Source organism: Peromyscus maniculatus, chromosome 20, assembly GCF_049852395.1.
Source record: "Peromyscus maniculatus bairdii isolate BWxNUB_F1_BW_parent chromosome 20, HU_Pman_BW_mat_3.1, whole genome shotgun sequence".
NCBI classification, from domain to species: domain Eukaryota; kingdom Metazoa; phylum Chordata; class Mammalia; order Rodentia; family Cricetidae; genus Peromyscus; species Peromyscus maniculatus.
In genome coordinates, this window is record NC_134871.1 from 22,049,080 (window position 1) to 22,074,052 (window position 24,973).

General features: G+C 37.3%; 1 protein-coding gene across 11 annotated transcripts in view; it reads left to right on the top strand.

Annotated features, from left to right (window-relative positions):
* Positions 1 to 23,499, top strand: part of LOC121824374 (uncharacterized) — a 44,378-nt gene extending 20,879 nt beyond the window's left edge. For 3 of the 11 annotated variants that reach the window (XR_013046358.1, XR_013046360.1, XR_013046359.1), the window contains exons 3-5: positions 8,118 to 8,191; positions 8,766 to 8,975; positions 9,487 to 23,499. Coding sequence is in view for 3 of the 11 variants with exons in the window: in XM_076555818.1 (XP_076411933.1) it covers positions 8,118 to 8,159 (42 nt within the window). In the remaining 8 variants the exon portion in view is untranslated. Of the gene's footprint in view, positions 1 to 8,117; positions 8,197 to 8,765; positions 8,976 to 9,486 lie in introns of those variants that run through there. The other 8 variants (XR_006066248.2, XR_006066249.2, XM_042265077.2 and 5 more) reach the window with 4 other exon arrangements.
* Positions 23,500 to 24,973: the final 1,474 nt, after the last annotated feature.

Below are 24,973 nucleotides of genomic sequence, written 5' to 3' on the forward strand. Positions count from 1 at the left end.
GCTGCAGCCGCCGCCATGACCAGAGACACTGCAGCTGCTGCCATGACCAGCAGCATGTGAAGACGCCAGTAAGCCACCAGCCACATGACAAGGTATAGATGTATGGAAATGGATCAATTTAAGATAAAAGCACAGTTAGCAAGATAAGGACAGTTAGCAGGAAGCCTGCCACGGCCATGCAGTTTGAAAGCAATATAAGTGTCTGTGTTTATTTGGTTGGGTCTGAGCGGCTGTGGGACTGGCGGGTGACAGAGATTCGTCCTGACTGTGGGCGAGGAGAAAAAATCAAGCTACATATGCCAACACATCTACCTGACTTTTATGTGGATTCTGGATTTCTGAATTGAGATCCTTCTGCACAAGCACTTACCCATCAAGACATCTCCTCAACACCCCTAATACTGTCTCAAAGTGAGAAACATTCCCACTCTCCCACAACTTGAGATGATAGACTCAGTTTCTTCCCTATACGCTTCTGTAACAAAGAGTGATCGGCATGTGAATGACAGAAAGATGAGGATGAATACTTTGAAGAACAGGGCTAGTTGTCTACTGACTGAGAAACTACACAGGAGTTGGTCTCATCATCTCTGTCGTTAGCATTAACATTGTCAGCAGTGTCAGTTATAAAATGCATTATGGTTGTATCATCCTAGCCTTGCCAAGTTAACCAAATGTCACCTTCACAGTAAAGTCCATGCAGCTCAACCAATTCAGAGTGAAAACCTCTACCCATTCTGAATCCCACATTATTTGTTTACACAGTGTATATAGCCTTGTAATGTAGTGTCATTTCTTTGGTAACTCTCACTACTTTCTGTGTTTACTTAGCGTAGCCAACCTTTACCCCACTCTTTATTTTCAATCTATCTGTGCCTAAATATTTAAGGTGTGTCTGTCACAATAGATAGCATACAGAGAGGTTGTGCTTTTTTCATCATAAAAATTTCCACTTTTTAGTGAAGAGTTTACTGCATTAAAATGTATTACAATGATTAATTATAATGTAGCTGGGTTTAGGACAATTATTTTACTGTATGTCTTTTTCTTTTTTACTGCTATTCATTTTTGTTTCTTTTTATATTCTTAGAACATATTTGAGAATTCTATTTTGATTCATTTATTGGTGTTTTCAATAGATAGTGTTGATTTGTGGTGATATTTTCTTTGTGATCTAACAAATAAAGCTTGCCTGGAGATCAGAGTGCAGAGCTAGCCACTAGAGGCCAGGCAGTGGTGGCACACACCTTTAATCTCAGCACTTGGAATCTCATGTCTTTGATCCCAGTACTTGGGAGGAGGAAACAGGAAGTGCTATGGCTAGGCAAAAGGAAAAACTGGTAAGGTGGGGTGGAGACAGGATCTCTGGGCACCTTTCAGTCTGAGGATTCAGCAGAGGTGAGAAGTCTCTCTAGTGGCTGACTCCTTTACATCTTTGATCTTTTTGCATTTACTCCAATATCTGACGCCAGGTTTCGTTAAGACCAATTAGAATTCATTCTACATCTGGCATCCAACTTTTAAATAGCACAAATTTTAAAAAAAAAAAACAAAAAACAAAAAAAAACAGCCCCCTGCCTGTGGCTTTGCAGCCACTAGCACAGGCTAGAGCTGTTCACAGCTAGAGTCATTACTCCACTGGCTAAGTTTCTGTTGCAGCCTCTCTGCAACAAACTTCCCAGGTGTGCGGTCTCAACACACTGCTGGAGTTGACCCCTCACCACCAGCCAGCTCTGCCTTTAGACAGCTCCCACCACATGTGGTTTCTTTTTTACCCACAATCTCTTGTGTGTGTTTCTCAGACAGCAGATTTCTTCTCCCAGTGAGTTGTGGACTTTCCCTGCCGCACCCTCCTTAGGCTGCTGACACCCACACAGACTTCTACTCTTCTACAGTCAGCCTCACATCTTCATCATCATCTTCAGCAGATTTCTTTTTTTTGTTTGTTTGTTTGTTTTTTTGTTTTGTTTTGTTTTGTTTTTTTTCGAGACAGGGTTTCTTTGTGTAGCTTTGCGCCTTTCCTGGAACTCACTTGGTAGACCAGGCTGGCCTCGAACTCACAGAGATCTGCCTGCCTCTGCCTCCCGAGTGCTGGGATTAAAGGCATGCGCCACCACCGCCTGGCTCCAGCAGATTTCTTAAAGGAAGGAATTAGTTAAAAGAGAGGGTTTTTCCCCCTACATTAAAAAATGGGAAACACTATTACAGTGGAGGGAGTTAGGTCTCTGTATGATAATTCTATGGACAGTTTGAAAATGGAGCAATTAAATGAGAGGATACTTAATTTAGATGGGATTTATATAATATCAATTATAAAATATTATCTGTTGGTCATCTTTGTTTTATCATTAAAAAAGTTTTAGAAAAACTTTTAGATAAAAGTTTTAGAAAAACTTGTCAAAACAGATCATAGAGATACTCAGACACAGACAGAGGAATTTAAAGGGGAACCAATCTCAGAATTGCACTATAAAGTTAGAGAGGAATATCTTAATGTTTTCAAACAGCCAACCTTAATTTATCCAGTAACCGTACAGGAATTGCCAAATAATAGCTATCCCCAAGGCTGTATAAAAAGACCTGAATGGAATCCTGTCGAAATGTTAGATTTAAGGAGATTCAAGGAAGCTTTAGTCTTTTATGGCATGGATTCACCTTTTGTGAATGAGATGTTAAACTCATGGTCAACTTGTAATAGAATTATCCCTCAAGACTGGAAAGATTTTGTTATAGCAGTCTTAGAGACTGGTCCTCAATTACAATGGAGGACTTGGTGAAAAGATGAGACTAAAATTGAACAATGAAGGAGGGCTAGAGGTACAAAATCTCCCAAGACCAACTTCTTGGAGAGGGAGATTATGCTAATGTATAAAGGCAATCTCTATATGATGACCCCACCCTGGCTTTATGCCATGCAGCAGCCTTGAATGCTTGGGATAGAATTGAAGAAATAGGAAAGAAAACTGAGTTATTAACTAAAGTTATACAAGACCAAAAAGAAACATTCACTGATTTCTTACAAAGATTGACTTCAGCAGTAAATATTATGATAACAAATTCAGAAGAAAAAAATGAATCTCTGGCATTTGAAAATGCTAATATATAATCCAAAATGGTAATTAGGCCATTAACAGCAAGATCAGTACCCTTGGATAAATGGATCCAAGATGTAATCAATATTGAATCTAATAACCATGATGATACTTAGATAAAATCAAAATGTCAAATGTTTCAATCACAGTAAACAAAGTCACCTAAAAAGTGATTGTAAATAGGGTATTCCTAGAAACAATGTTTTTTCTAAGAATAATCACAACAGAATGCCCCTCCCTTTTGGATTATGCAGAAGGTGTGGCAAAGGCAGGCATTAGACTAATGAATGTAGATCAACATGGGATAGTCAAGTTAATTCTTTGCCATCAGGAAATGACTTGAGGGGCCTCTTGCAGTCCCCCATGTCAAATTTGGTTCTGTTGTTTCCTGTCATCCTGTAGGAAACTCCTTCCCAGAGCAATTAAAGAATCTAATGCCTATTGTAAGAAACCATACTGCTGTGGATGATAGAACAGTTGTAGAAGAGAGAACAAAAAATTCAGGAGAAACCATAATGAAAATATTTTGACAAACTTTTATAAATGAACAAAGACCAACATTAAAAATACAAATAAATGACATCATCATTGAAGGGCTTGTAGACAAAGGTGTAGATGTAACAATAATTGTACCAAAATCTTGACATCCAAATTGGTCTCTTTGGGAAATAAATGTTCAGCTTTTAGGGACTGGAATGTTATCTCAAGTAAAACAGAGCATGAGATGAGTCAAATGTATAAGGCCAGAAGGACAGAGAGGAAAATTAAAGCCATATGTGGCTAACATAGCAATGAATTTATGGGAATGTGATTTGTTACAGCAATGGAATACCCAGATTAACATTCCTCCAATCTCATAAGCAAACCATAAACAAGCCTATGTTTCTGGGAAAAATATTAGAAGTTATTATAAAGACCAGTCACTGAACATTCAGGTTGTACAAGAACAAAGCACAACAGTTGTTAATATTTCAAAGGCATCAATTGCCCTAAACTTTAAAATGATTGCTAGACAAACATGTATGGGTTGAGCAATGGCCTTTAACATCAGAGACACTGTAGACCTTAAACAACTGGTACAGGAGCAGCTAAATATTCAGCATATTGAAGAATAAATCAGCCCTTGAAATTCTCCTGTATTTGTTTTTAAAGGAAAATCTGAAAAATGGAGAATGGTAACCAATCTAAGAGCTGTTAATAAGATGATTCATCCAATGACCTCTCTACAGCCTGGAGTTGCTTTGTCTTCTCTGTTACCTAAAGTATGGCCTCTTATAGTTATCAATTTAAAAGACTTTCTTCACTATACTTTTACAAGAAAAGATAGAAAAAAGTTTGCCTTCATGGTGCCTTCTTATGATAATTCTCAGCCTGTTAAGAGATGTCAATGGAAGGTTCTCCCATAGGGAATGTTAAATAACCCCACCCTGTGTCAATATTTTGCATGACAGCCATTGTAAATGATACATAAGCAATTTCCTCAATCTATAGCTTATTGCTGCATGGACAATATCTTACTAGCTTATTCAAATGTAGATACTTTAGAAAGAATGTTTGAAGAAGTAAAGAAAATTTCACCTTGTTTAGGATTATAAATGGCTCCTTAAAATATAAAGAGAAAATTCTACTAATTATTTAGAATATAAAATATTTCTACAAAAAAACCGGACCCCAAAAGGTGCAAATTAGGAGAGAGAAGTTGCAGACTCTGAATGGCTTTCAAAGATTGCTAGGAAACATTTCTAATCCATGGCCCATTATTGGGGTAAAAATTGATGAACTGAGTAATTTGTTTCAGATCTTAAAAGGTGACAAGTACTAGAATAGTCCAAAAGAATTATCAACTGAAGCTGAGAGATATTTGGCTTTGGTGGGAAAGAATTTACAGGATGCACATGTGGATTGTTTGGATCCAGAGCTTGATTGCATTCTAGTTTTGTTTACCCTCTATGCATTCTCTCACAGGAATATTTTGTTTGTGCTCTAACAAATAAAACTTATCTGGGGATCAGGGGACAGAGCCAGCCACTATATTAGACATAGAAGCCAGACAGTGGTGGCACACAACCTTAGTCCTTTTTAATTGGGAGGCAGAGATTCTTCTGGATCTCTATGAGTTCAAGGCCACACTAGAAACAGAGCCAGGCAGTGGTGGCACATAGCTTTAATCCCAGGACTTGAGACCTCATGTCTTTGCTTGGGAAGGACACAGGCTTTTAATCCCAGGAAGTGATGGCAGGAAGCAGAAAGATATATAAGGCATGAGGACCAGGAACTAGAAGCTTTTTAGCAGCAGTTCAGCAGAGACACTTTTGAGTGAGGACTCAGAGGCTTCCAGTCTGAGAAAATAGGATCAGCTGAAAAGTTGGCAAGGTGAGGTTGGCTGTGGTGCATTCTGTTTCTCTGATCTTTTAGGTTTCACTCCAATATCTGTCTCCAGGTTTTCAATTAATAAGACCTTTTAAGATTCCTGTTATAGCAGAGGGAAGATGTTATCTTAGAATTGATCTTTTTTACCACATAAACAGAGTAAAAAATTAAAAACTTATGTGGAAAAGGTCTTTGAGTTGACACTAAAAGGAAAATTGAGACTTCATCAATTAGCAAGAATAGAACCAGCAGAAATTTAGTACCTTTTCCTAATGATTAAATTTAAAATTTTGGCCATCAGGTGAATTTTGTCAAAGAGCTTGGAGTAATTTTTTTGGAGAGATTAACAACAAATATCCCGAAAGCAAAAGAATTCAATTTATAAATAAGAGAACTAACTGTATTCTTCCTCATATTGTACAGGGAACACTAATTTCTGGAGACCTACATTTTATAACGATGCAAACAAATCAGGAAAAGCAGGTTATAAATTAGGAAAAATAACTAAAGTGGCTCAAAGTCCTTATGATTATGTCTAAAAGTCAGAATTATATGCTATTCTGATGGTATTAATAGATTTTACACAACCTCTTAACATAGTTACTGACTCTCAGTGTGCAGAAAAAATTGTTTTACACATTGAAACTGCTGAATTTATTCCTGATGAGTCAGAGTTAACTTTGTTATTTATTCAGTTAAAAGAAATAATCAGGAGTAGGAATCATCCCTTATATATAACACATATTTGATCTCATATGGGTCTGCAAGGCCTTCTAGGACAAAGTCATGAAGAAATTGATCAACTATTGATAGGAAATGTGCTGGAGGCCTCAGAGTTTCGAAAAAAAAAAAAAAACATGTCAGTAGCAAGGGTGTGAAAAAAGATTTTTCCATCACTTGACAATAAGCCAAAGAATTTATAAGGAAATGTCCTACTGGTTTTTTATATAACCAAACTCCACTACCTTCAGGAAGTAACCCAAAAGGTACTCAAAGTGATGGAATCTAGCAGATGGATGTATTTCATTTTGTAGAATTTGGAAAATTGAAATATGTACACCACACCATTGATATCTATTCAGAATTTCAATGGGCAATTGCTTTGAGTTCTGAAAAGGCTGATTCTGTAATCACACATTTGCTAGAAGTTATGGTCATTATGGGTATACCTGTACAAATTAAGACTGACAATGCTCCAGCATATGTCTCTAGTAAAATGAAAGTTTTTTGCTTATTAAAATATAAAGCATATTACACAATCCTACAGGGCAAGCAGTTATAGAAAAATCAAATTGAACTCTAAAGGATTTTCTAAATAAACAGAAAGGGGTAACAAGGACCCCCAGAGAGAGACTGCATACTGCTTTATTAACTTTGAATTTTCTAAATGCTAATGAGAAAGGAACAACATCTGTGGAGAGACATTGCATAATAGAAAAAACTATGGAATTAAATCAGCCTGCATCCTTTAAAGATGTGCTGACTTCAGAATGGAAGCCAGGATATGTGTTACATGGAGAAGAGGTTTTGCTTTTATTTCCAAGAGAAAAAGAAAAGCTATGGATACCATCAACATTGATAAAGATTAGATTTGAACAAGAGAGACCTCTTAATTATGAGGTGATAGTTCATCAATCAGCATGACCATTCAATTTAAACTAACTTCTACAACTAACAAATGGTTTTTGTTAGTTTGATCAGATACAACTTTCCATAAGGGAACCTCCAAATAATTAGGCTTGGGGCATGGAATCTGATGACCCCTGGACAAATGCGACATGTAAAGTAAAAGGACAAATCATCCAGAAAAAAAAAATGTCCCAAGCAAAAGAATAAATTGGCCTATTGGTATATCACATCTCCAACAGGATAAAATTTCATAATTCTTCCTAAATGTTTGTTTTTGCTGTTTTCTACAGACATATAATGCAAATTGTCTTTTTGTAGTTAAAATCCAATTAAAAAATAAAGCTGGCTTTGAAGTTGGAATATGTCTCTCTCTGTCTCTAAACCCAAGCGTTTTTGTTAAAAGGAAAATTCAAAATCCCTGTCTTATGTTAGAAGGGCCACCTGATATGGGACAGGAGAAAAACCAAATTTAGGGACTCTTCTGGAGAAAAACCAAATATATATTTAACTTTTTGTCATAATATTTATGGTCATATAGAGTACAAAGTAATTTTAGAAAAGGGCTTCATCTAGCTTCCTGTACATGATTTGGAATTTGAGTCTCTATCAGGTAACTAGGAATTAAGATTTTGTACTCTGTATGTACATAACAAATATTAATCCTTTAACCCCTTTGAGATCCGCTGCATACGACATTTAAAATGATTAAGTTTTCAACAGTGTACCATGACTACACCTAACAGTGGCCTTTGAAGTCTCCAAAAGGATGATGTGGCCCCAAAATGATGATTCCACCAAGATTATAAAAATGCCACTAAGCTGAAAAAACATCATTCAAAGATCAAATTTGGACTACAAACTGCTCAGGACAACTTCAAGGTGGCTAGCTAAGATGGTCCAGCCTCACAGACTACTCTAGCCAGTACTTGAGACAAGCCCTACATTTTTCCATTACACAGAGACTAGACAAAATAATACAGCTACCTCTCCCAGGACTTGACAATTAACCCAAATTTTTCTTTTCAGGATCCCTTAAAGATGCTGTTGCCCTCAGACAGCAGGAAGTAATTTTAAGAACAGGACACCAACATTTCCAAGAGGTAGGGTAGGTGGTTTTTGGTTGTTCAATGGGTTATGCATATTTGTCATGTTTAGGATGGTTGGTTACAAGTTGTTATTGGTAATGGTTTAAAAAAAGAGGAACAAATGACTTTAGATTCAGAGTTCTTGTTTTGAAAAGAAAAAGGGGATATAAAAATGATAGGATGAAGGGTAGATTACTGAATCTACTTTTAAAAAGCAACTACTTGTTTTAAATGTTTTACACTAATAGGATCTTTGTATTTTGACACAAATTTGAGATAATTTTTTAGAACATACTGTGCATACATTTCTACTCTTGTTCAAAGTATTATACCTATACAACTCATTTACCAACATAATGAAAAATTTTAGCCCTTCCTTGAAAGTTATTATTACCAACTACTTAGGATAATAAGGAAATGCAAGTTAGTAATTGGTGACCTATTACAATCAAACTTGTAGTCATGTTAGGTATGTTCTCAAGGTATAACAGAGATATATTTTGGATAGACAAGTGGTCTTCAAATGCTTCAGGGAGCTACTGAATATGGCATTAAGATGTTTTAATAACATAGGTTCTTTTCTTTTAAGACAATGAGAAGTGTCTACTCCTGGCAGCACCAATCTACTTCAGAGGAGATGATGGGCATTGAAGAAACTCCACATGGAGTTTACTTTCTTTGTGGCAAAAGTTAGCCACTGTGCAAGAAACTGCCCTTGCTTCAACTGCTAACAGTTTGCTGTCCAAATTAGAAAAGCAGGACAGAAAAGAAATTGACTGCCGAACTTTGCCAAGACAAGGTAGGACAACACTTCAGAATATTCTGCTTCACAGAAAAGTCTGTCAGATATGCTAGGCCTATAGGCTGAAGAGGGATGTCCCAACATTGCAGAGGAATCTTGGGTGACAGTCCAGGCAGCCAATTGTTTCTGTCATTTCTCACATTTTTTAAATTTACTTGCTTGTGCTTCCTGTTTACTCATGTAATATTATTTACTTGTTGGGACTCTGATGGAGCTGAAGACTTTATAGTTAATGTTACCAGATGCAGAAAAGAAATTCACTAAAGAGGTGTAAAGTGTGTAAGGTTGAGAGACGTGAAAAGATAATTTTGGTAATGCAAGTTAGAATAGAAAGTGAATTAGGTACAACCTTTTGGGTTCACCAAAATAGGAAAGATATGGAGTATTTTCTTTGAATTTGTCAAATGTTTATGCACTAGACATTGTTGATGTATTTATTGCATGTAGTTATTGTACTTATTGTATATAGTTTTTCTTATATTAGTTACAATGTTCTTTTTTATTTTAGACAAAAAAAGGAGAAATGTGGTAATATTTATTTGTGATCAAACAAATAAAGCTTGCCCAGAGATCAGACTGCAGAACTGGAGGCCAAGCAGTGGTAGTGCATACCTTTAATCTCAGCACTTGGGCTCTCATGCCTTTGATCTCAGCACTTGGGAGGAAGAAACAGGAAATGATATGGCTGGATAGAGAGAAGAAGTGAGGATCTGGCAAAGATGAGAAGTCTCTCTAGTGGATGGCTCCTTTACTTTTCTGATCTTTCAAAATTTGTCTACTGCCAATAGCCCCTCAGTGTGTGGTGAATACTATATATCATCTAATGTATACAGGGATTTTGTTTGACTTGGTCTTATATAGGTCTTTTGCAGGAAACCATGCCTGCTATGAGTTCATGTATGCGATAGTCATGTTGTGTTCAGAAAACACTTCATAACACTCTACTCCATTCTGAGATCTTACATTCTTTTATTTAAAAAAAAATACAGTGAGATAAAACAAAAACTAAGATGCTGTACTCAGACAAAACAAACAAACAGAAGGAAAAGAGCCCAATAGAAGGCACAAGAAACAAAGGCTCACTCATTTGAACACCCAGGAATCCCATGAAAACACAAATTTGAAGCTGTAAGTACAAAGGACCTGGTATATACCATGAAGACCCTGTGTGGGCTGCCTTAGTCTCTGTGAGTTCATATATTAGTTGATCATGTTGATTTACAGGGTCTTGTTTTCTTGGTATCCTCTATACCCCTCTCTAACCTCTAGCTCTTACACTCTTTCCCCCTCCTTTTCTGCAGAATTCCCTGAGACTGGAGCGGAAAGATTTGATAGAGACTTTCCTTTCAGGACTAGGTGCCTAACTGTTCCCTATAGTTGTACTCATCTACTGGAGGAGTAAGCTTTTCTGGCGATGGCTGAGCAAGGCATTGATCTATGGGTATAGCAGAATGTCATTAAGTCACTTTATCATTAGTTATTTTTTTTTTTTAACAGCAGTATTACTGGTTTTACCCTAGGCCCCTGGACTATCTACTCTCAGGTCCATGGTCACCCAAGCAGTGCTGGGTTGTATTTCATGGAGTGGACCTTCAGTTAAATAATATAGATAATGGTTACTCCCACAAGCTTTGTACCACCATTGCATTAGCATATCTTGTAAGCAGGACACCATAGTGGATATAAGAGTTTGTGGTTGGGTTGGTGTTTATGTTTTTCTTTTGGCGGCATGCCTAGTACGTTCCTATACCAAAAGCACTAGAACTGAGGGTAAAAGATTCTATGTCATTACCAGCTAGACTTCTGCATGTTCAATAAGTTGTGTAGATGTTGCCTTCAGCAATGGAGACTTGTCATCAGTTTGTGGAGAGCAACCTATGGTCTTTCCAATAGCCTGGGTTGTTTGGGGATTCCCATTTAACACCTTTGGAAAACAACTCAATTAGATTTAATCCAGTCCTGGTATCAGAAACTTGATTTAGTGACAAGAGATGGCCAGTTGGGGCTGTCTCCCCAACTGTTTTTATTTAGGAATCTTCCACTGTTAGGATTCCACACTACCCCTCAAATTTTTGCTATTTCTCTTTGTAATCCCTCCAATTCCTCTTCTCTCCCCTTCCCCTTGAAACTCCTCCCCCCAACCCATTCATACCTATACTATTTTCCTTTCCTAATGAGATCTGTCCCTTCTAGTTCCTTTTTCTGTACCTATCCTCTAGTTCTATGGATTATAGCTTTGTTATTATTGACTTAACAGCTAATATCCATATATAAGAGAATACACACTACATTTCTCTTCTGAGATACCTCACTCAGCATGACTTTATTTTCTAATTCCATCCATTTGCCTATGAATTTCCTGATTTAATTTTTTAACAGTAGATTAATATTCCATTGTGTAAATGTATCATATTTTCTTTATCAGTTCTTCTCTTAAGGGACATCTAAGTTGTCTCCAATTTCTGGTTATTAAGAATAGAGCAGCAATGAACATGGTTGGGCAAGTATCTGTGTGGTAAGATGAAGCATCCTTTGGGTATATGCCCAAGTGTGACATATCTGGATCTTGAGGTAGGTCAATTCCCATCTTCCTAAGGCTCCATCACACTGATTTCCACTGCTGGTGTACAAGTTTGCATTACCACCAATGATGGATGAGAGTTCCTTTTACTCCACAGCGTCACCAGCATGAGCTATCACTTGCTTTGTTGACCTTAGCCATTCTGACAGGTGTAAGATGAACTCTCCGAGTAGTTTTGATTTGCTTTCCTCTGATATCTAAGAATGTTGAACATTTCTTTTAATGTTTCTCAGCCATTTGAGTTTCCTCTATTGAGAATTTGATTTATATTTGTACAGTATTTTTAAATTGGGTTATTTAATTTCTTGGTATCTAGTTTCTTGAGTTCCTTATATGTTTTGGATAATATTCCTCTATTGGATATGCATTTGGTGAAAATCTTTTCCCATTCTATAGGCTGTCATTTTTTCTGAATGATCGTATCCTTTGCCATGCAGAAGCTTTTCAGTTTCATGAGGCCCCATATATTAATTGTTAAATTTAGTGCCTGTACTAATGGTATTCTGTTCAGAAAGACTTTCTCTGTGCCAATGAGTTCAAGGCTATTCAGCATTTTCTCTTCTATCAGGTTTAGTGCATCTGGTTTTATATTGAGGTCTTTGAAACATTTGGAGCAAAATTTTGTGCAAAGGAGTAAGTATCGATTTGCATTCTTCTACATGCATCTATCCAGTTTGGCCAGCACCATTTGTTAAAGATGTTGTCTTTTTCCCAATGTATGCTTCTGGCTTCTTTATAAAAAGTTAGGTGTCCATAGGTGTGTGAACCTATGTCTGAGTCTTCAATTGAACATCATTGATTGATGTTTCTGTTTTTGTGCCAATATCATGCTATATTTATTATTATAGCTCTGTAGTCCAACTTGAAATCAGAGATAGGGAGACCTCCAGCAGTTTATTATTTGGGATTGTTTTAGCTATCCTGGATTGTGTGTGTGTGTGTGTGTGTGTGTGTGTGTGTGTGTGTGTGTGTGTGTGTGTGTTTCCATTTTAAGCTGAAAATAAAATTGTCCTTTCAAGATCTATGACGAATTTTGTTGGAATTTTGATAAGGATTGCATTGATCTTATAGATTGCTATGAGTAGACTGGCCATTTTCAGTATATTAATACTACCAATTCATGAGCATGGGGAGATCTTTCCATACTCTGATATATATTTTTTAGTTTTTTTCAATGTGTATTAAGGGGATACAAATTGGAATAAAAGAAGTCAAGTTTTTATCATACAAATATTTCAGTTGTTTGGTTAGAGTTACCCCAAGATATTACACATTATTTAAGAATATTGAACATTGGGAGGTGTTTTTTTTCCCTGATTTCTTTCTCAGTCTGTCATTTGTATGTCAGAGGGCTACTGGTTTTTGTGAGTTAATTTTGTACCTAGCTACTTTTCTGAAAATGTTTATCAGGTGTAGGAGTTTCCAGGGTGACTTATGTCATAGTCATATGATATATATCATATCATCTACAAATAAAGATACTTTGACTTCTTCTTATCCAATTTCTGTCTCCTTGAATTCTTTCAATTGTCTTATTGTTCCAGCTAGGACTTCAAGTACTATATTGAATAGATATGGAGAAAGTGGACAACCTTGCTTGTTCCTGATTTTAGTAGAATTGCTTCATTTTTTTTTATTTCATTTAAGTCAATGTTGGCTATGGGGATGAAAGAAATTGCTTTTATTATGTTGAGATGCATCCCTTTTATCTCTAATCTCTGAGGATTGTTATCATAAAGGGTTTTTGGGCTTTGTCAAGAACTCCTTTCTACATCTATTGAGATGATCACGTGTTTTTATATCTCTCAGGCTGATTATATGGTGTATTATTATCAATTTATATATGGTGAAACCTCACTGCATCTCTGGGATGAAGCCCACTTGATCATGGTGGATGATTTTTTTAATATGTTCCTGAATCCAGTTTGCAAATATTTTATTGAGAATTTTACATCTATGTTCATAAGGGAAATTGTTCTCTAATTCTTTTTCTTTGTTGGCTCTCTATATGGTTTGGGTGTCAGGATAACTGTGGCCTCATCAAATGAATTAGTTGATGTTCCTATTTGTTCTATTTTGTGAAATGATTTGAGGAGTATTGGCATTAACTCTTCTTTGAAAGTCTGGTACAATTTTGCATCAAAACTGCCTGTCCCTAGGCTATTGTTGACTTGGAGACTTATAATGACTGTTTCTATTTCCCTAGGGGTTAAAGGTCTGTTTATATTGCTTATCTGACCTTGATTTAACTTTACTAAGCAATGTGTATTGACAAAATTATGCATTTCTTTTAGATTTCCAATTTGGTAGACTACAGGTTTTATTTTTCCAACATAATATTTTTATTCATTATTTGGAAATTTCATACAATGCACCTGATCACACTTGCTTCCCAGTCTTCCAAGGTCTACCATCCAACCCTTCTGCCCTCTCAAAAAAAGAGAAAAAAGAAGAAAATATAGTAAGTCCAAGTTGTGTTGCCCATATTCTCTTGGAGTATAATCAAACTCCCAGTGGCCCAACCCTTAAAGATAATAGGTTTTTAAATTATGTCCATATAAATATCTGGATTTCCTTGGCATCTGTTATTATGCCCTTCTTTTCATTTCCAGTTTTGTTAATTTGGATTTTGTATCTCTGCCTTTTAGTTAATTCGGATAAGGACTTGTCAATCTTACTGATTTTCTCAAAGAAGTAACTCTGTTTCATTGAATCTTTGTATTTATTTTTGGTATTTGTATGTTTCTATTTTATTGATTTTAGCCCGGAGTTCGATGGTTTCTTGACTTCTACTCCTTTGATGTGTGACTTCTTCTGTTTTTTCTATAGCTTTAAGATGTGCTGTCAATTGACTAATATGAGATTTCTCCAATATTTTTATGAACCTACCTCTTAGAACATATTTCATTCTGTTTCATAAGTTTAGGTCTATAGTTTATTTATTTTCATTCAATTGTAGAAAATCTTCAATTTCTCTCTTAATTTCAGTCTTGAGCCAGTTTTCATTCAGTATTTAGTTATTTCATTCCTATTTTTGGAACCTTTCTGTTGTTTCTATTTTTGTTGATATCCAGTGTTACTCTACGGTGGTCAGATAGGATGCAAGACGTTATTTCAATTTTCTTGTATTTGTTGAGACTCGCTTTGTGTCCAAGTATGTGGTCAATTTTGGAGAAAGTTCCAAGTGAAATGAAAAGAAAAATGTATGTTCTTCTGTGTTTGGGTTAAAAGTTCTGTAAATATCTGTTAGGTTCATTTGGTTTATAATGCCAGCAAGATCTAGCACTTCTCTGATAGTTTTTGTCTGGATGACATGTCTATTGGTGAGAATAGGGTATTTTTCCTACTATTGGTGTGTTTCTTGTCCAAACTTAGGTGCTCTTTGGTGCAAAATGTTAAAACTTTTCATGTCTTCTTGGTGGATCTGTCTTTGAATGAGTATATAGTATCTATATACTCCCTAGCATATATTCCCTATGTATACTATATGAGTATATATTCCCTAGCTCTTTTGATTACTTTTTGAAGTCTGTTTTCTCCGATAAAATGACTACACCAGCTTCCTGCTTAGTTCCTTTTGCCTAGAATAACTTTTCCAACCTTTTATCCATTGGTTATGTCTATCTTTGATGTTTACATGTGTTTCTTGGATGCAGCAGAACAGTGGATCCTGTTTTCACATCCATACTATTTATTGTGGAATTGAGACCATTGATTCATTGATGTTGACAAATATCAGTGAACATTGTTGATTCCTGTATTTGTTGTTGTTGTGGTGGTGGTGGTGGTGGTGGTGGTGGTGGTGTGTGTGTGTATGTTTGTGTGTTTGTGTGTTTTCTTCCTTTGATTTACTAGTCTGGGATTATTCATTCTTTGTATTTTCTTGGATGTGGGTATCTTCCTTAAGTTGGAATTTTCCTTCTAGTGCCTTCTGTGTGGCTAGATTTGTAGGTTTTTTTCTAAATTTAGTTTTATCATGGAATATCTTGTTTTCTCCATCTATTGTGATTGAAAGTTTTCTGGTTATCATATTCTGAGTTGGATCACTAATGCTCCTTTCTTTATTCTCATTTTATTATTATTTTTAGATTTAGTCTTTACATAGTGCCCCAGATTTCCTGTATGTGTTCTGTCAGGCTATTTTTAGATTTATCATTTTATTTGACCAAGATATCTATTTCCTCTATCATGTCTTCAGTTCCTGGGATTCTTTCTTCCATCTCTTGTATTCTGTTTGTGAAGTTTGACTCTGAGATTCCTGTTCAAGTACCTGAATTTTTCTTTTCCAGATTTCCCTCAATATAGTTTTCTTTGTTGATTGTATTTCCACTTTCAGATCTTGAACTGTTTTATTCATTTCCTTGAACTGTTTGTGTTTCCATAGATTTCTTTTTTTATTTCTTTTTTCTTTTATTCTTCTCTCATATATTACATTGACCTTAGCTTCCCCTCCCTCCACTTCTTGGAGCCTCTCCCCCAACCTCCCTCTTCCCCTGGATAGCTCCTCTTCTGTTCCCCCCTCAAAAAAAAAAAGAAAGAAAAAAAAGAGCAGCCTGCCCAGGAATGTCCACCAAACATGGCCTAAGAAAATTGGACACAAACTCTCATATCATAGCTGGACATGGCTACACAGTAAGAGGAAAAGGGTCTCAAAAGGAGGCAAAAGAGTCAGAGACACCTTCACTTCCACTGCTGGGAGTCCCATGAGAACACCAAGCTACACAACCATGAAGTATATGCAGAGGACCTAGCTCAGAGTCATACATGGTCCATGTTTGTTGTTTCAGTTTCTGTGAGCCCCTATGAGTCCTGATTAGTTGATTCTGTGGGCCATGTTCCCATGGTTTGCTCCTTTTCTCTGGCTCCTACAATGCTCCCCTCCTCTGTGGAGTTCCCCTGACTCTACCTTGTGTTTGTCTGTAAGTCTCTGTATCTGTTCCCATTGTTTGCTGGATGATGCCCCTCTGATGACAATTGGGCTAGTCACTGATCTGAGAGTATAACAGAATATCATTAGGGGTCATTTCATTGACTATTTTTTCTTGCCAGTTGTGTTTGTTTCTATTCTGAGTCTCTGGGCTGTTCTGCCTCTGGTTCCTTATAGGCCCCCTCTCCTGATGTTGGCCTCAATTTGGACCAGTCATGGGTTGGCCACTCACACAAGTTCTACAACACCATTGCCCCAGCACTTCTTATAGGTAGACAAAACAGGTTGAAGGTTTTGTGTCTGGGTTGATGTTCCACTCCTACTGCTATGAGCCAGCCTTGTCTGGTTATAGAAGATGGCCAGTTTGGGCTCCTAATTGATCTTTACCAGGAAACATTGCTATGCTCACTCTCATAGATTGCAGGGAGTTTCCAAGGCACTGGATTTCTGCATTGCTCCCCAAATGTCCCCCAATTCCAGTTGCCTCTTTTGGTCTCTCTCATCCCCACCAGATATTTCCTGTTCCCATCCCTATCCACTGTTTCCCCTTCCTAGGGAGGTCTATCCAAGGTCTACACCCCCAGCCCTCCTCGTTACTTAGCTGCTCTGGGTCTGTTGATTGTAGAATTATTGTCCTTTACAAAACAGCTAATGTCCACTTATAAACAAGAATATACCATATTTGTTTTTCTGGGTCTGGGTTACCTCATTAAGGATGATTCTTTTCTATTTTCATCCATTTGCCTGAAAATTACATGACATCATTGATTTTAACAGCTGAGTAATACTCTATCGTGTAAAGGCACCACATTTTCTTTATCCATTCTTTGGCTGAGGAACATCTCAGTTGTTTCTAGTTTCTGGTGATTGTTAATAAAGCTGCAATGAATATGGTTAAGCAAGTGTCCTTAGGTAGGATATAGTGTTCTTTGGGTCTAAGCCAAAGAGTAGTATAGCTGAGTCTTGAGATTGATCTATTACCAGTTTTCAGAGGAATCTCAATATTGATTTAGATAGTGACCATACTAGTTTGTGTTTCCACTAGCAATGGAGGAATGTTCCCCTTGCTACAAACCCTCACCAGCATAAGCTGTCACTTGTGTTTTTGATCTTAGCCATTCTGACAGTTATAAGATAGATTCGCAAAATAGTTTTGATTTGTATTTCTCTGGTAGCTAAGGATGTTGGATATTTCTTTCAGTGTTTCTTAGCCATTTAAGATTCCTCTGTTGATAATTCACTGTTTAGATCTTATTTATTGATGGTTGTTCTTAGTGCCTGTCCTGTTGGTCTTCTGTTCAGGAAGTTGTCTCCTGTGTCAAGGCTATTCCCATTCTCTCCTCTATTAGACTCAGAGTATATGGTTTAATGTTGAGGTCTATGATCCACTTGGACTTGAGTTTTGTACAGGGAGATATATAAAGTTCTATTTGCATTCTTCTACATGCAGATATCCAGTTAAACCAACATAATTTGTTGAAGATGCTTTCTTTTTCCACTGTGTATTTCTGGCTTCTATATAAAAAGCCAGGTGTCCATAAGTATATGAATTAATGTCTGGGTCTTTAATTCAATTCCATCCATCAACCCGTCTGCTTTTGTGCCTGTACCATGCAATAAAAGTTTTGTGGTACAGTTTAAGATCAGGGATAGTGATACCTCTGGGAGTTCTTTCTTTGTTCAGGATTGTTTTAGCTATCATGGGAGTTTTGTTTTTGTTTTTCCACATGAACTTGAGTATTGTCCTTTCAAGATCTTTAAAGAATTATGTTGAAATTTTGATGGGGAATACTTTGAAACTGTAGATTGTTTTTGGTAGGATGGCCATTTTTACTATGATTACCTACTTACTAGGATCACCTACCAATTCACAAGCATGACAGATCTTTCCATCTTCTGAAAGCTTTTTCCATTTCTTTAAAGACTTGAAGGTTTTGTCACACAAGTCTTTCACTTTTTTGGGGTAGGGTCACCCTAAGGCATTTTATATTGTTTGTGGCTATTGTGAAGGGTGTGGTTTCCCTGATTTCTTTTTCAGCCCATTTATTATTTGTATATAGGAGGGCTACTGATTTTTTTCTTTAGTTAATTTTGTATTTAGCCACTTCCCTGAAGGTGTTTATCAGCTGTAGGAATTCCCTGGTAGAATGTTTGGAGTTGCTTATATATACTATCATATCATCTGCAAGTATTGATAATTTGACTTCTTCCTTTCCAATTGCAATCCTTTTGATCTCCTGTTGTCTTATTGCTCTAGCTGAAACTTCAAGCACTATATTGAATAGCAATGGGGAGAGTGGACAGCCTTGTCTTGTTCCTGATTTTAGTGGAATTGCTTTGAGTTTCTCTCCATTTAATTTGATGTTGGATATTGGCTTGCTGTAAATTGCCTTTATTATGTTTAGGCATGTTCCTTGTATTCCTGATCTCTCCAAGACCTTTATTATAATGGGGTGCTGGATTTTGTCAAAGGCTTTTTCAGCATCTAATGAGATGTTTATGTGGTTTTTTCTTTCAGTTTGTTTATATGGCAGATTACACTGACTGATTTTCATATGTTCATCAATCCTTCTGTCTCTGGGATGAAGCTACTTGATTATGGTGAATGATATTTTTGATGTGTTTTTGGATTTGGTTTGCAAGTATTTGGAGTATTTTTGCATCTATGTTCATGAGGGAAATTGGTCTGTAATTCTCTTTCTTTGTTCAATATTTCTGGGGTTTGGGTATCAGGGTGATTGTTGTTGAGGATTTTTACTCTTTTTTTAGGGGGGGTCCTGCCACACAGCTCCCTAACAAATTGCACACAGAGAGGCTTATTCTTAATTATGAACGGCTGGCATTAGCTTGGCTTAGTTTCTTGCCAGCATTCCTAAACTTTGAAGTTACGCATCTAGCTTTTGCCTCTGGGATTTCCCCGTTCTCTTACTTCTGTAAATCTTACTCTTACTCTATGGCTTGCTGTGTATCTGCGTGGCTGGGTGACTGGCCCCTGAAATCCTTCTCCTCCTCTCTTGTTCCTCTATCACTTCCTTTCTCAGATTTCTCTCTCTTATATATATTCTCTCTGCCTGCCAGTCCCATCTATCCTTTCTCCAGCCTTGTTATTGGCCAATTCTTGTTGTTTATATAATTGGCTATTGGCTAACTCAAGGTGTTTTATGCAGGCACAGTAATACAGCTTTATAGAATTTTAAAAAATGCAACATAAGCAAAAGTAATACATATTAAAATAATATTTTACTACAGGTGACTGTGGACTCATAAAAATTTGGCAATGTTCCTTCTGATGTTTGCAGATTAATGTGAGGAGGACTGACATTAGCTCTTCTTTGAAAATCTGGTAGAATCTTGCCTTAAAACAATCTTGCTCTGGCCTTTTTTGTTTGTTTGTTTGAAAAATTTATAGTGACTGCTTCTATTTCCTTAGTGGTTATAGAAATACTTAAATTGTTTATCTGGTCTTGATTTAACATTGCTAAGTGGTATCTAGGGAGAAAAGTATCTATTTCTCTTAGATTTTCCAATTTTATAAAGTACAGATTTTTAAAGTATGACTCAATGATTCTTTGGATTTTCTAGGTGTGTTTTGTTAAGTTCCCCTTTCTATTTCTGATTTTGTTAATTTAGATATTCTTCCTCTGTCCTTTAGTTAGTTTGGATAAGGGTTTGTATATCTTGTTAATTTTCTCAAAAAACTAACTCTTCTTTTCATTGATTCTTTGTATTTTCTTTGTTTCTATTTTATTTATTTCAGTCCTCAGTTTGATTTATTTCCTGCTCTCTACTCTTCTTGGGTGACCTTGCTTCTTTTTGTTCTAGAGCTTTTAGTTGTGATGTTAAGTTGCCTGTATGAGATCTCTTCATGCTATGGGGCACTTCATGCTATGAACTTTCCTCTGAGCACCACTTTCATTATGTCCCATAAGTTTGGGTACATTACGTATTCATTTTGATTGAGTTACAGGGATTCTTTAATTTCTTTGTTATTTATGCCTTTACCCAGCAGTCATTCAGTAGAGAGTTGTTCTGTTTCCATGAGTGTAGACTTTTTCTTGTGGTTGAAATCCAGTTTTAACCCATGGTAGTCTGATAGAATACAAGAAGTTATTTCAGTTTTCTTGTATCTGTTGAGGCTTGGGTTTTTGTTTTTTGTTTGTTTGTTTTTCAACAATATTTATATTTTATTATATTTTATTTTAAATATTTTTATTTTAATTTAACTTAATTTTACATATCAGCCACGGATTTCCCCCATCCTCCTTTCTTTCACCTCCCAGCCCTCCTCCCTAATCTACCCCCCATTCCCACCTCCTTCAAGGCAAGGTCTCCCCTGGGGAGTCAGCTCAGCCTGGTAGACTCAGCCAAGGCAGGTCCAGTCCCCTCCTCCCTACACAAAGGCTGAGCAAAGTGTCCCAGCATAGTCCCCAGGCTCCAAAAAGCCAGCCCATGCACCATTGACAGGTCACAGCTACACTGCCTGGGCCTCCCAAACAGTTCAAGCTAATCAACTGTCCCACTTATCCAGAGGGCTCGGTCCAGTTCCATGGGGGCTCTCAGCCATTGGTTCACAGTTCATGTATTTCCATTAGTTTGGCTATTTGTCCCTGTGCTTTTTCCAATCATGGTCTCAATATCTCTCGCTCATACAATCCCCCCTCTCTCTTGCTGATTGGACTCCCGGAGCTTCACCTTGTTTCTTATGTCCATTTGCTTGGAAAATCCTTCTCAGCCCTATACCTTGAGATAATCTTTATCTTTGATGTTGAGGTGTGTTTCGTGTATGCAGCAGAAGGATGAATTCTGTTTTCTCATCCATTCTATTAGCCTGTGTAATTTTGTTGGGGAATTGAGTCCATTGATATTGAGATACATTGATAACCAATTATTGATAATACCTATTATTTTGTTGTTGTTGGTAGTAGTACCTCTCTCTGTCTCTGTCTCTCTGTCTCTTTCTGTTTCTCTCTCTCTCTCTCTCTCTCTCTCTCTCTCTCTCTCTCTCTCTCTCTCTCTCTCTCTGTAACCGTGGTATGAGATTATTATTTCCTGTGTCTTCATGGATTTAGTTAACTTCCTAGGGATGGAGTTTTCCTCCTAGTTTCTCCTGTAGGGCTGCATTTGTGAATAGATATTGCTTAAATTTGAATTCATCATGGAATATTTTGTTTTCTCCATTCATGGTCATTGAATGTTTTTGGGTATAGTAGTCTGGGCTGGCATATAGTAGTCTTTAGTTTCTTAGAGTTTGCAGGACATCTGTCCAGGCTCTTATGGCTCTTAGAGTCTAGTTTGAGAAGTTGAGTGTAATCCTAATAGGTCTGCCTTTATATGCTATTTAGTCTTTTCTTCTTGCAGCTTTTAATATTTTTTCTTTGTTCTGTATATTCAGTGTTTTGATTATTATGTGTTGAGGGGATTTTCTTTTCTGGTCCAATCTGTTTGGCATTCTATAAGCTTCTTGTACCTTTATAGGCATCTCCTTCATTAGGTTAGGAAAATTATTTTCTATAATTATGTTAAAAATAGTTTTCTGGGGGCTGGAAAGATATCTCAGCAGTTAAGACTTCTGGCTGTTCTTCCAGAGGACCTCAGTTCAATTCCCAGCAACCACATGATGGCTCAAAACCATCCATAATAGGACCTGGCACACTTTTCTGGCCTACAGGCATACATACAGACAGAACACTGTATACATAATACATAAATAAATCTTTAAAAATATTTTTATGAGCCTTTGAGCTTGGATTCTTCTTCTTTTACATTCCTATTATTCTTTTGCTTGTTTTTTTATAGTGTCCCAGATTTTCTGGATATTTTGTGTCAGGAATTTTTTAGATTAAACATTTTCTTTGACTGATGTATTAATTTCTTCTACTATATCTTCTAAGCCTTAGATTCTCTCTTCCATTTCTTGTATTCTGTTGGAGATACTTGCTTCCCAATCTCCCTTATGTAGATTTTCCATCTCCAAGATCCCTCAGTTTGTGTTTTCTTTATTGTTTCTATTTCCATTTTCAGGTCTTGAACAGTTTTATTCATTTCCTTCACCTGTTTGTTTATTTGTTTGTATTTCCCCTTGGCTCTCTTAAGGGGTTAATTCATTACCTACATTTTTTTTGTTTGTGTTTCCCTGGTTTTCTTTGAAAGATTTATTCACTTACTCTTTAAGGACTTCTATCATGTTCATAAAGTGTTGTTAAGGTTGTTTCCTTGTGCTTCAGCTGTGTTAAAGTATTCAGGGTTTACTGTAGTAGGGTAGCTCTGACTCTTGTTGATTATGTTCCTCTGTTGGCCTCTAGATATCTGGGTTGGGGGCAACTATAAGTTAGGGGCCAATTTCTGAGTTTGTCTTTGTTGGATAAGTGTTTTTATCCCTTGGTTTCTGTGTGCTTTCTTGTCTCCTGGCCTAAGTGACATGTGTTTCTGATGACCAGTGAGTCCTTTGGCTCAGTGGGTTGCCTCTGCTAGAGTTCTGGTGGACTGAGTGATCTCTGAGGTTCTGGGAACAAGGTGAGGGGCTGTTGGGAGAAGGCTAAAAATGCTCTGAGGATGCCTTGGATGTCTGCGGGCTGGCAGGGGCGAGGACTTAGCTGGGGCCTGGGCAGCATCTTGGCTTCTGGTAGAAGGGGGAGCTTCAGTGGGAGTTGTGGGCCAGGATATAGTGATGAGGAAGGGGGCTGTTCTTCACAGATTTCTCTAAAAATTTTATTCATTTTCCCCTTTAAGGACCCTGTAATAGGACAGGCCCATAGGGTCAAGAAAATTGGCTCAAACCAGTTGCAAAGTTATGCACAGAACATACTTCCTTATGAGCCAACCTGGAGTCTGCCTGAGCAGACCTAGCAACAGGCGCTATCAGAGTTCCTGGTCACTGTCAGAGTTTCCTCCCAGCCAATGAGGGACAACCACACAAGGTCACCAGATTGAGACACAGCTTGGGTGCTGGGAGGAGGGTATGTAAGGTCTTCCCCATTATTGAATAAATGAGTCTGCTGTTTGTCTTCAATTGACTCCTGCTGTCTGTGTCATTGACTTTGGGCCTTCTCATCCCTCCTCCCAAGGGAACCATTAGGATCCAGCAACATCAGGAGCTGTTAAGGTCCCACAATAGACCCCTATCATATTCATAAAGGCTGTTTTAAGGTCTTTTATTTGTGATTCAAATATGTTGGAATATTCAGGGCCTGCTGTCATAGGGTTCCTGGACTCTAGTGGAGACATATTCTCCTGGTTTTGATTGTGTTTGAACATGGCATCTAGGCATCTGGGTTTGGACAGATTGTAATTCTAGGTACTGATATCTGGTCTTGTCTTGGTTGGGTGGGTATTTTGTTTTTTGCTTCTGTTGCCTTGTCTCCTTCTTAGAAGAGTGTGGTAGCTTTGTTTTTTCCTATTAGGAAATTCTTCTGGGATCGTTATAGACATGGCCACTGCAGGTTCCAGGTAAAATGTGTTTCTAGGTATTGGGAGCTGACACTTAGGAATGTGGATAGGCTGTGTGGGGTGGGAGATTGTGCATGTGGGTCCACAGGAGGAAGGAAAGCATAGTGTTCCACCAGGATCAGGTTAGTTACCTGAGATTGGGGGTAAAGAGTGAGGAGAGGCAGTTTCAGGTGGTCTGATAAAGAGCTTGGGATAAGATGGGAGGATTGTGTAAAGAGCTTGGGATGAGACTAGGGGATTGGACTTGGAGGAATATAGAAAGAGGTGAAGATCTCCAGTTATACCACTTGCTTAGCTGGCCTGTGTGGCCTATGGGTCCTCAAGGAATACTTGTTGGAGTTGGGTGCTGGGAAAAAGCCATGGGTGGAGATGGGGTGGAAAAGAGATGGGCAGCTGCAGCAGGTGGTCTCTTACAAAGCTGAGGATTTGTAGGAGTTGGTTTGAGAGAAGTTGAGGGAGAGTGAAGATCTCCAGTTAGCCTACATTCTTCCCTGGCTGGAGTGCCTAAAGTTTATTTTCAAATATGATATGAAATAAGAATGTTGTTTTCTGAATTTTCAGGACTCTTTTAAAAACAATCCATTTCCTTTCTATTGACTTGCAAAACTTTTTATGACTACATTTAAAAATGATGTCTAGTTCTTTTGAATTGGGTAAATCAAAAGGCACATAAAATTAATTGTATTTTTAAATATAGTTGGCTCTTTAGAGCCAGGACTTCCTTTTTTGTGGTTTTAGACTAATCATGGATCAAAACTGGATTAAACTAGGAAAACAAGTGCCTGTCTAATAACCTTAGTCACACCCTTCCCATTCTACTTCTTCCTAAATAAATTAGTGTAATAACTGATTATGTGGCATTTGCATTACATTATGTCTTATAATTCATCTAGAAATTATGTAAAGTACATGAGTTGTTTACAATCATATATATTGTTCTGTATAAGGAGATTGAGTGTCACCACTTTGTTGACAACTGTAGAGACATGGTCCTCTAGAACCAATTTCCCACAGTTTCCTACAGATGATGCATTCAACAAA